The sequence below is a fragment of the Bufo bufo genome, chromosome 1 (assembly GCF_905171765.1).
Source record: "Bufo bufo chromosome 1, aBufBuf1.1, whole genome shotgun sequence".
In the NCBI taxonomy this organism is placed as follows: Eukaryota; Metazoa; Chordata; class Amphibia; order Anura; family Bufonidae; genus Bufo; species Bufo bufo.
Genome location: NC_053389.1, coordinates 453123071 through 453135845, shown reverse-complemented (window position 1 = coordinate 453135845; position 12775 = coordinate 453123071). Strand labels below are relative to the sequence as shown.

Here is a 12775-nt window from a genome sequence, read left to right as displayed (position 1 = left end):
TGGAAACTTCCGCTGTGTCCACCGCCCAGAACACTGAGGAACCAGCTGTGCTTGCATTACAATCTCAAGAGGTTGGTGAAATTTCAGAATGGGTGGTTGCTGCTGATAAAGAATCTACTATCAAAGATGTGTTTGCCGCGGTAGCGCAAAGTAACAAAGCGCTTGCCTCACTCAGCACTAATATGGGTAGCCTGAAAGAAGATATTGGGCTTATCAGACAAGATATGAAGCAAGTGAGGGAAAGAATTGGAATAATGGAGACACGTGTAAGTGACTTGGAAGATGAAATTCCGACAATGCAGCGTGATCTTAAACGCGTGATTCATAATGTCACGCTGCTCATATCCAAGACGGATGACATGGAAAACAGGCTGAGACATAGTAATGTCCGTATGATTGGAGTGCCTGAAAGAGCAGAGGGATCGGACGCAGTTACATTTCTAGAAAAGTGGATAAAAGTTTGGCAAAGATAAGCTGTCTCCGTTTTTTGCTGTTGAGTGTGCACACCGTGTACCGTTCCACCCTCCACCACAGGGGGCACCACCGAGACCATTACTGCTTAAAGTTCTGCACTTCAGGGACCGAGATGCCATCTTGAGTGGTGCCAGAGATTGTACGGATCTTACTATAAATGGCAGCCGGATCTCTTTATTCCCAGACTTTTCTGCTGAAGTTCAGAAGAGACGGGCTCGTTTTCTGGACATTAAGAAAAGGCTGCGGATTCTACAGCTTCCTTACTCAATGTTATACCCGGCAAAATTGTGGGTGGTCGAAAAAGATAAGACTCATATGTTTGATATTCCTGAAGATGCATGCCAATAGCTAGATGCGCATGAAGGAGATGTACGTGGAAACACTTGAGTTCACCATGTGCCTTCAGTAATGTTTAATAACTACCTCAGTTTTCTTGCAGGAATTACTGTAGTTATAATGGTAGAATTGCTATTCTGCTTAATAGTTCAAATGTTCTTGCAGCAAGACAGATTATGAAAATAATAGGAGGCAGAATAGAGCAGTTGTTCTGAAATTACCTACTGTGAATGAAAGTCACATACAACTGTTAGTTATGTTTGTATCTCTGTAATAGCAGTATGTAGGAGATTGGTGAAGAAATATGCTTTGCCAGAGTTCAAAGCCAAGTATGCTTACTGTAATAGTTGACCTATTGACAGTTTTGACTAATTGCTATATAAGAGATCAGGTATTTTTAATACCCAAGTTCTCCTCTTGATAGGAGAAATGTCTTTTTGTTTTATTGTTATATGTTGGGGAAGGGGCGGTTTTTTGGGAATACTTGAGACAGATGGTGACTAGCAGGGCTGGGACAAGGTCCACCACCAACAGAGGCTGAGCTGCCCAAGTGCGCCCCCCCCCCTCCCGCCCCGCGCCATTTAGATATGTATGTTTGTTATTAATCAGACATCCACCCCAAACCATGTCTAATAGAGTGCTGGAAACTGAAGTTAAATATATTGCCAATCCGACACCAGAGAATACTAACTGGACTGAGGCCCAGGATCTGTTGAAAGAACATCTGATAAGGAAGGAGCTAAATGCTTTTTCAGGGCACAGAAATATTTTATGGAAGGTAAGAGTGCCGGCCACCTCTTGGCTACCATTGTAAAAGCACAGTTAGGTCCCTCCTGTGTGACAGCTGTTAGAGATAGGAATGGTAGCCTGGTTACCAGGGATGAGGATATAGTTGGGACATTTCATGCCCACTTTAAGGAAGTCTATAGGTCTAGGTTGACAGTTACCTCAAAAGACAGGGATTGTTATCTGAGTGAAATTGTAATGCCTACCCTCTCTGTGGATCAAAGGGAACTTCTGTATAGAGATATTCAATTAGAAGAACTAGAGTTGGCACTGAGCCCTTTCCCAAATGAAAAGGCGCCGGGTGGAGATGGCCTTCCTGGGGAATTTTACAAGAAACATCAAGATTTATTACTCCCACACCTCTTGAATGTATATAAGGATTCGTATAGCACAGGTACTTTACCGAGCTCGATGAGAGAAGCAGTGGTTGTTGTAATCCCAAAGCCAGGTAAAGATCCTACCTTAGTTGACTCTTATAGACCCATTTCACTACTGACCGCGGATATTAAAATACTCACCAAAGTCTTAGCTAACAGATTGCTAGGGGTTATCGCCGCTATTGTACATGAGGATCAATGTGGCTTTATGCCAGACAGATCCACCTCCCTTAATCTTAGGCATCTTTTCCTTAATCTCCAGTTGGGAACGGAGGGGGGGAGATTGTAGTTCTGTGGTCTCTCTTGATGCTGCCAAAGCTTTTGATAGCATCGAGTGGGACTACCTGTGGGCTGTATTGTCAAAGTTGGGGTTTGGTCCTTGTTTCATTAAGTGGGTTAAACTATTGTATGATCAGTCGAGAGCTAGGCTCTTTGCGCTGGCAATTGAACAGCTAGCATGTCCGATTCGATCTACTCCATTGATCCAAGGTATTAGGAGAGGGAGGATGGAAGAACGAGTATCGCTATATGCGGATGACTTGTTGGGAAACCTAACCTCCTCCATTAACCCCATAATATCGCTTATTTCAGATTTTGGTAACCAGTCTGGTCTACTTATTAACTCTGATAAATCTGTGGTTCTCCCAATATCCCCTCTTCCGCAATCTCTCGCTCTTGCCCATACTAACCTTAAAGTAGTGTCATCTGTTTGATATTTAGGAGTTGAAGTTTCAACCAACCCTCATAGGTATATTCCTGACAATATAATATCTATACTTGCCAAATTTAAACTTAAAGCGATATCATGGCATAAACTCCCCTTATCTCTAATTGTAGGGGGTAATCTGCTGAAAATGGTTTTGATGCCACAACTTTTATATTTACTCCACAATGCACCTGTTTGGGTTCCCATGCGCTACTTTTACAAGATTTAAAAAAAAAATCCAGTTTGTGTTATGGAAAAAAGATAGAAGTAGGATTAAATATGAAACTCTGCAGAGATGTAAGGAAATGGGTGGCCTAGGCTTTACCTAATTCTTTTCTATACTTTGTAGCCACCCAAGCGCAGCATTTTAAGAGCTGGAGTGTGGTTGGAGGTGGAAGGAGTGGTAAGCTTATAGAGTGGGCATCTGTGTGTTCTCCTCCTGTTAGAGAGAGGCAGCTGTAAAATTTAAAACGATCCCGATTATTGGGCTCATGAGGAAGATATGGGATAAGATCAAAGAAGTGTTGAAAATCACAGGATTAATGGACATTTCACCTATATGGCGTAATAAAGCCTTGTCAGTAATATCTCATTTAGAAGGGTTTTCCCAATGGGAAAGAAATGGCATATAGAATATTAGTCAGCTATATACACTCAGGGTACTTTGGAACTGTTCCAGCAATTATGCTCAGAGTTTAATCTACCTACCGTGCATTTTTACAAATATTTGCAATTAAGACATGCCCTTGATACACAGGCCAAAAGGATGTCACTGCAGTTTACCTCTAAATCGAACACTTGGTAAGATCATTGAAGTGGGTTCGGTGAAAGGAGCTAATTCGACTATATATCTTGAGCTCCTAGGGGAGTATCTGAAAGTTTCCTCTGAAGGTAAAACTGCAATGGGAAAAGGATGTGTGTACGAAAACAGATACCCAGTGGGAGGAAATACTGGCCTTGACCCCAAAGTTGTCCCTCAGTGAAGCAGCTAGATTATCACAACTGTACATGGTCCACAGGACGAACAAATCCCCAGCTTTTCTATTTAAAATTGGTTATAGAGGTGACTCCACATGCCCGAAATGTCAGAGGGAAGAGGCTGGGTGTGAGTGATGTAATAACTGGAGTGCTGTAATAACTCTAAACTATATAGTGGAAAATATGTGCTGAATCCTAGAATGTGTCTGCTTGGTATCTTTGAAACTAATAACTTACAATATATTGTCACTGGAATTAATAGGATATTATACCAAGCACGCAAAACACTAGCTGCCAAATGGATACAGCCTCTTCCTCCTACAATAGCAAGATTGAAACTTTGCAATAAGAATAAGAATGGAAAGAGGGGTATACATTAAATGTAATTGCCTGTCCAAATTTGAAAGTATCTAGGGGCCTTTGGATAGATAGATCAGGGGTGTGTAGTCCTTGGCTAGCTCTCTAGAGGGATAGGAGTCACATAAGGTGATGTGTATTGTGTGCATCATTAAATATGAGTTTTTGTGATCGCTATGGATAGAATTTGCTCTAGATATGCATGATATTTCTCGGCTATTGGCACCATAATACGATTAGACAATCCTTTGTAATACTCTAAATTAGGGGTGGGCGATATGGCCTAAAATCTATATTGCGATATAATTTTAAGCATGTGCAATATATTCTATATTTCAGGGGAGGGGGGGGGTAAACTTTTTATTTAATAACTATTAACCTCCTTAGGGGCTAGAACCCTTGTCCTATTCACCCTAATAGATCTCTATTAGGGTGAATAGGACCTTACACTCTCCCTGCTGCCCTGTGCATAGTGCACACAGCAGCAGGGAGCCGATTATGGCAGCCAGGGCTTCAGTAGCGTCCTGGCTGCCATGGTAACCGATCGGACTGCTGGGGCTCCGATCAGAAGCTGCCACCAATGATTTGTGTGGAGGGGGGGGCGCAATTAATATAATACTTAGAAGGGGAGTAGAAGGGAGGGGCTGTGGCCACTGTGCCAATGAATATATTTAATATGCCCGAACACAAACGTAGCTACCTGCATATGCTGGCCATATCCCATACATGGCCTCTTACTGCGCGCCGTGATCCGCCGCAATTAACCCCTCAGGACCTGAGGGGTTAATCGCAGCAGATCACAGTGCGCAGTAATAGAGGCCGGGTATGGGATATGGCTGGCACATGCAGGCTACATTTGTATTCAGTCCCTCCCCTCCTCCTCTCATTGGTGGTCAGCAGCAGCCGCACACAGTGGGGAGGGAGGGACTCTCCTTCTCCACTGTGCCGGCTGAGGAGAACATGGTGCATGCCGAGAGCAGCGCATGCCATGTTCTACTGCGATCTATAAACTAAATCTCTATCGCTGGCCAGATTTATATAGTTTATATCGCATATAGTCTATATCGCCCACCCCTACTCTAAATCTGTCTCAAGGGGGGTGCGGGGGGGGGTTCGTGTTTTTTTAACTTTTATACTATTGTAACTGTTATGTCATGACTTTGTATTATGATCTCTGACTCTGATTGTAAACTTCTGATCTGCACTTTGTATGGTCAATTAACTTGAACGAAACGAAATAAAAATCTGATTAAAAAAAACACAAAAGCCATGAGCATAGTTTTCAAACTGTTTATTGAAAGAAAATGTACAATGATTTAACGGTAAGACTTCTGGTAGCGAGCACGGGCTCCAGGTCCACCGAACTTCTTGGACTCGCAACGACGAGGATCTGCAACTAGAAGAGTCCTGTCATACTGAATGAGAATGTCTTTGATTTCCTTCTTGGAAGCCTCATCAACATCTGAAAAAAGAAATACAAGGGTTTAAACCAAATATACACATTACATTTCTCACCAAAGGTGGATTTTATCCCATGCAGTTGCTGGGTACTGTCTCAGCTTGAAGACAATTACTGTTTTTTACAGAAGGATTCTATGGAACCCATACATCAGGAGAATAATCCATTGAATTACCTTTAAAGGGAACCTGTCAACTTTATGCTGCCCTCAGTGAGATTAGCATAAAATAGTGACAAATGCTGATTTCAGCGGTGTCTCACTCATTCTCTACAGGTGGTTGCTGAGAACCAGCATCATAATCATTATAGCTCAGGCCTTGAAAAGAGTCAGATCTACCTGAGAAGAGTCATGGTTATTCATAATCTCCTGCTGATGATTGGCAGTTCTCTCCTAGAGAGAAAGGGAGAAAACCTAGGTAGAAGACTGTCAGTCATCAGCAGGTGGGCAGGAGAGCAGGGATTCATGAATAACCATGACTCTTCTCAGGTGGCCGTGACTCTTTTCCAGGCCCAGTCTACCATGATTGTGATGTTGGTTCTCGGCAACCACTTAGTTTTATCTCATAAATAACAGATCGCTGAAATCAACTCACTTGTCACTACTTTATTCTGCTATTAGTATGGGCAGCATAAAGGTGATGACAGGTTCCCTTTAAAGCAGATCTGACAGGTTTCTTACACTACCACCTACTAGGGTAGTTCCCTATTTGGGTGATGAGGAAATGCTTTCCATTACTTGATTCAGCAGATTTATATAAAACGCTTCTAAAGATCTGCATCTATAAAGCACTTTATCAACACATCCAAATACCTACCACCATCATAGAAATCCAAAACTGCGATTTACAATGACATCCACCGAATGTCAACAGCATTAATCTGTATTGTATTTCGTCAAATAAAAACTTACATTTCTGGTAATAAGCCACAAGGGACTTGGAAATAGCTTGACGGATGGCTGTAAAGAAAGAAAAAGGTCTCATGTAAAAGCAAAGTAAATCATAATTCAAACTTATACATCATATGAAATGGAAAACAGATGACATACCAAGTTATGTTCAGCTGACTGAGCCCAAAGTCTTCCGTTCTGACACTTCCCAGGTTCCAGTGGGCCTCTACTTCCCGGTTATGACCACCACACAGAAAATGACCGCTAAGCCAATTAGTGATCGCAGGGGTGACAGACCTCAGTCAGTGATTGGCTGAGCAGCACTTTCCTGTGTTTTAACACAGACCAGGGAGTAGACACCAGCAGGGGACTGAGAAGCATCATATAAGGGGAACATTTTGAAGTATTCTGAGCCAAAGGGAATCTGTCACCTCAATTTTGGACTTTTGTCTACAGTAATGCATGGTTACTCTGCAGTAATCTCTCAAAGCTGCCCTGACAATGCATTTCAATAAAGCTCTGAGCGTTGACAGCAGGGAAACATGGGGCAGTAGGAAAATAGGGGTCTGGACTCCATATCTGCAGTATTACTTATGCATTACTGTAGACAATAGTCCAAAATAGAGGTGACCGATGCCTTTTTTTATCTTACCTTGGTGGATACTCAGCCAGACAACCCCCTTAATAACCATTTCCTTAGCTTTGTCCTCTACATAAACTAATCTCATGCTTACCGTAGACTTGTGCAACGTGTCCACCACCCTTCACACGGACTCTGATGTCAACACCAGCAAATCGCTCCTTGCCCAAGAGAAGAACAGGCTCCAGCAGCTAACAGGGAAAAGAAAGTCATTACTGAGTAAAACTTGACAGCGTTCTCTGAAAAGGGGAAAAATGCTTTTGTTTTAAATAGTTTGACAATGAAAAAAATAAATTATTAAAATATTCAAAGAAACAAGTGCATCATACACAAAGAAAATCTATAAAACAATCATTTTGGGGAATCAGCCAAGGCCTGTACTACTGCAGGATATGGGGCAAAGGGCTTATGACTAACGATATTAGAAGAAAACATCTGTGGATATAGATGAGCAAATTAATAGGAAGAAAAAACTAAAACCCCCAAAAACCCATTCTAAAGCTTGCCATAAAACAATACTAAAAAAAAATAGCAAACCATCCAGACTTTGCTTAATAAGTGTGAACTTCAGAGTACGTCCACACCGGACTAAAACACCAGAAGAAATCTTCACCACACGTTACAGAAACTGACCTTTAGTGTGGATTTTAAATCTACAGCATGTCAATTTATGCCGTGGATTTTCCCCTCTGCAATGTCTGGGGAGTGAACATCCCCCCTTTAAAAGCCTAAAGAGCGTTGGTGCAATATTTTTTTTCCCTCATTGAGATGTATCAGAATAACCTTTTAATGGGCAAGTGCAGGTAATGTCATCGAATAAACTATTACCCACCTGTCAACCAGCAGCTCCAGTAGTCTCTCCATTCTTTATGTTCCTGCTTCAATGATGTGCCTTATGCACTGCAGCATATATGCTAGCACCACCACTGAGGCCAGTGACCGGATGCAGCGGGTACATGCATGTATGGCTTGGCATTGGTGCAGGGAAAGTAAAGGTAGACCAGAGGTGTGTCGCTGGATTGGTTTGTGATTTTATATTATTTTCTGCAGGTACTTTTGTATACTCAGTCACTAGAATGCAGCGGCAGTTACCAGATGAGGTGCGTATGCAGGCAGTGAAAACCCCAAGTAATGATGTTGGATACATCAAACCAACTACTCTACAGAACAAGACGCTGCACACTGTGGTGAAGAGCTCTCCAGCCCCGTACTGCATCCTCACAAGGCTGGTAAACATGGAGGGCGGTCGTACCTTGTACTGCAGGGTGGAAGGCTCAATCAGTTCCAGTGGTCTTCCATTGACTTTAATGAGGCCATTACCTCTTTTGCAGTGGGCAACCGCAGTTGCCGTTTTCTGAAACAAAAGATTATAGTAATAAGACAGTATCCAGAAAGGTTAGAGGCCTTTTAACAACTTGGGCTACTTTCACATCTGCGCTTTCCCTTTCCGCTATTGAGATCTGTCATAGGATCTCAATAGCGGAGGAAAAAACTTTAGCTTCGTCTCCATTCATTGTCAATGGGGACAAAACTGAACGAAACGGAGTCACCAGAATGCATTCTGTTCCATTTGGTTGCGCTCCCATCGCGGACAGAATAACGATGCAAGCAACATTTTTCTGTCCACAATGTGGTGCAGAGCAAGACGGATCCGTCCTGACACACAATGTAAGTCAATGGGGACAGATCTGTTTTCTCTGACACAATATAAAACGGATCCGTCCACCATTGACTTTCAATAGAGTTCATAACGGATGTAAGGCGGTTGTATTATGAGAACAGAAGCGTTTTTGCTGATCCATGCCGGATCCAGTAAAAACGCTGGTGTGAAAGAAGCCTTATAAGTAACATCCATTAGCCGACTCAAATCTTATAATCTACTACTACAGTTAGAATCTGGATATTAGAGGTGGGCGAGCCACGGAGGGTAGGCTAGGAAGTCTAGAAGCAGCTGGCACTTTATTCCACCTATGACATGATTTCCTTGGTGGCCCGTGATGTCACAGACCTAACCCATCATGCGCTGCTATATACATCAAGGACCGGGGAGCCGGGGCACAGGAGAAGTCACAACTGAAAATCTAAAGTACATTTTACAATTACAGCCACTTTTGAAGGGATTTTCCAGACTAACAATATTGATGGCCAAAGCCTCCAACCAACCAGAATTTACCTCTAGGCCCCAGCACCGGAACACGCACAGCTCTGGTCAAAGTGTAATGTCCATGTCGGGTCACCGCACTCCGTTCCCATTGAAGTAACTCTGTATGGCCACTACACTTTGAATGGAGAAGTGTTTTCGGCTGCGGGGCAGCCAACACCGAGCCGATACTGACGACCTATCCAGAGGCAATATTTAAGTCCCGAAGTTCCTTTCTTACCCAGGAAAACCTCACACAAATGGGTTTGGTGGTTGTTTGAGAAAAGGCTATTCTGCCAGTTCAGATTAGGAATGGGCGATATATCTCTCCCAAGAGGCCATTCAAAAAGTCTCATGTCCGTTCCATTTTTTCAGATACCCCACAACGCTCTAGGACAGAGCTATCACGTGACACAGCGGTCAGTCACAGACAACCAGGTTTGTTAAAGGGGTTTCCCAGTATTAGAAACAGATTCTCACAATAGGCTTTGAATATCAGATCAGTGGGGGTCCAACACCTTCCCGCCAATAAGCAGTTTTGGAAGCACCAGAAACTATACAGTGGATGTAAGACTGTGCAGCTTCCATCCACGTCCAATTCTGTCCACTGTATAGTTTCTGGTGCCAGCCCAAAACAGCTGATGCCAGACCCCCAGCGATCGGACATTGATGACCTATCCGGAGGACAAGTCCAGGATAAACCCTTTAGGGTCCATTCACAAGTCTGTATGTGTTTTGTGGATCCGCAAAACACGGACAAAGGCAATGGGCATACCGCATTTTGTGGACCACACATCGCCAGCACTCATAGAAAATGCCTTTTCTTGTCTGCAATTGCGGACAAGAATTAGGACATGTACTATTTTTTTGCGGAACAGAAGTGCGGATCCAAGGATGCGGACAGCACATTCTGGCCCCATTGAAAATGAATGGGTCCGCACCTGTTCCGCAAAATTGCGGAACGGACGCGGACCCATTTTGCGGACGTGTGAATGGACCCTTAAGGTCTGTGGGTAAACTCATTATACAAACCACGTATCTGTCACACAACCAACCACAACACCTTACAGGGCTCCTGACGGACTCTTCTCTGCGATTAGTGGACACTGATTTTATAACTCGCGTCTTGTACATATGTACTTGCAGATTTGAATTCTTCATGCCTCTTAAGAGGAATTCTCTGTTGTAATCTGATCAAATCCTTAATATTGTTTAAACACAACTTAAAAGGGGTATTCCGTTTTTAAGTTATCCGCTATCTACAGAACACAGTAACTATCAGATTGGTGGGGGTCCTAGAGAGCTCCCATAGAAGTGAATGGGGCTGAGCATGACACCAAGCACAGCCGCTATACAATGTACAGCGCTGTGCTTGGCAAGCACGGAGAAGGCCACGGCGCTCACAGGAGTGCCACTGCCTTCTCAGAACAGCTGATCGGCGGGCGTCTGATAGGTGATCAGTAGTAAAATCCCAGAAAACCCCCTTAACCGACTGCAAGCGTCACTGAACTTTGGAAAAACCTTTTGATGTTATATAAAGCCTGTCTCCTGCAGTGATGAGAGTGCAATATGTGAGCCCTTCTCTCTCCTCGTTCTAGTGATCGTGGGGGTCTCCGCACTCAGATATCCACCAATCAAAACCTTTATAACACCAACAGTTCAGTGAAGGAAAAGGGGGCCAAAGCTAGCCCTCTACAGATGGTGGCCACACTGAAGGTAAAGACGGCTATCCCCCATACACACCCAATTCAGATAAACGTGTATGTGTTGTCAATGGAGAGAGCTGCTGCCAACCATCTGGGAGAACAAAAGGATGGGATGAAAACATTCATTTTGTACTTGGACGATCCCCATACACAAGCCTTGTGTGGGTTTTGGGGTGTCACCCAGCCATCACTACTGATACATGACCCCTGGTACTGCTGACAGACATGCGATGGCTGGAGCCTGCTACACTGTACAGCTACATACAGGTCCCAGCCGACCGGCATCCGATGGGTTAACAGGAGAAGGGCGGCTATGAGAGCGGGCACGAGGCTCCACCACCCTGCACCCTCAAACACTAACCTTACGTCCGAAAACCTGCACGGACTGCAGGGGGCCCTTGGCCGGCATGTTTCTGTGGGGAGAGAACGAGGACAAGCGGTTACCGGGTGACCCATACTAGGTTACCGAGGAGTTCAGGCCTAAGAGCGCTACCACCTCACCTTTCCGACATTTGCAGCGAGGAGAAAAGGAAGTACGGGCTCTCCGCACCCACTCATCAAGGGCTAGCGTGCTCGGCGTGCAGTGACGTGTGACGTCATTTCGCGCAAGGAACTTTGCCTGGCGTCGCCATTTTACTTGTGGGAAGAGCTTTCCCTACTTCCAGTAGGATGGGGCAGCATAATAATTTGGTATTTTAGGCATATTAATGAGCTGATCTGTTATATAATACAATGTACAATATTATTACATCGGTTTATGTATGCTTCTAGGGTTGTGCTTTTATAAATAAACTCTAATGGAAATAAAAGCACACAGGTCTCCATGAAAGGGCTTGTCTGGTTTCAGGAGGGAACTAGACAACTCAGGTTATTAAAAAGATTAGATTAGAGCTCCACAAAATCTGCTCCAATAACTAAATAAAACTACCAGCCTGTATCCATTATACTGCCGCTAGATGAGCGCTCTGAGCCCCACTATGTCAATGTTTCCATTTTGGTGTGATTTCCTCGCTGCTATCTGCTTTAACACCTGCATGCAGCAACATGGATGAGATTTTCAGGAATATAAACCTCACACCACGGAAAAGTTTCTCAACAAAATCCAAACTTAGGCGGTGCAGATTTCAAATCCACAGCACGTCAATTTATGCTGCGGATTTCACCCTTTGCAGTTCAGAGGGGAAAATCTGCAGCAAAACAACTTTGTACAGTGCTGCCCATAATTATTCATACCCCAGGCAAATTTTGACTTAAAGGGCTTCTGTCACCCCCCAAACAGCAATACAGGGAGTGCAGAATTATTAGGCAAATGAATATTTTGACCACATCATCCTCTTTATGCATGTTGTCTTACTCCAAGCTGTATAGGCTCGAAAGCCTACTACCAATTAAGCATATTAGGTGATGTGCATCTCTGTAATGAGAAGGGGTGTGGTATAATGACATCAACACCCTATATCAGGTGTACATAATTATTAGGCAACTTCCTTTCCTTTGGCAAAATGGGTCAAAAGAAGGACTTGACAGGCTCAGAAAAGTCAAAAATAGTGAGATATCTTGCAGAGGGATGCAGCACTCTTAAAATTGCAAAGCTTCTGAAGCGTGATCATCGAACAATCAAGCGTTTCATTCAAAATAGTCAACAGGGTCGCAAGAAGCGTGTGGAAAAACCAAGGTGCAAAATAACTGCCCATGAACTGAGAAAAGTCAAGCGTGCAGCTGCCAAGATGCCACTTGCCACCAGTTTGGCCATATTTCAGAGCTGCAACATCACTGGAGTGCCCAAAAGCACAAGGTGTGCAATACTCAGAGACATGGCCAAGGTAAGAAAGGCTGAAAGACGACCCCCACTGAACAAGACACACAAGCTGAAACGTCAAGACTGGGCCAAGAAATATCTCAAGACTGATTTTTCTAAGGTTTTATG

General features: G+C 43.7%; 1 protein-coding gene across 1 annotated transcript; it reads right to left on the bottom strand.

Annotated features, from left to right (window-relative positions):
• Positions 1-5288: 5288 nt before the first annotated feature.
• On the bottom strand, positions 5289-11435 carry RPS16 (ribosomal protein S16). Its single transcript, XM_040408433.1, has 6 exons — positions 11350-11435; positions 11210-11261; positions 8255-8356; positions 7097-7193; positions 6384-6431; positions 5289-5476 (listed from the first exon to the last, which is right to left on the bottom strand). The coding sequence occupies exons 1-6, from the start codon at positions 11358-11360 to the stop codon at positions 5331-5333; spliced, it is 456 nt and encodes a 151-aa protein (XP_040264367.1). The 5' UTR covers positions 11361-11435; the 3' UTR covers positions 5289-5330.
• Between the last annotated feature and the right edge of the window lie 1340 nt (positions 11436-12775).

What these genes read in the sequence shown, in the direction of transcription:
- RPS16 (XM_040408433.1), bottom strand. An exon ending in TGCAGGTTTTCGGACGTAAG is followed by an intron (nt 8,357 to 11,209) that starts GTTAGTGTTTGA and finishes CTTTTGTTTCAG; the next exon opens with AAAACGGCAACTGCGGTTGC. An exon ending in ACACGTTGCACAAGTCTACG is followed by an intron (nt 6,432 to 7,096) that starts GTAAGCATGAGA and finishes CTTTCTTTACAG; the next exon opens with CCATCCGTCAAGCTATTTCC.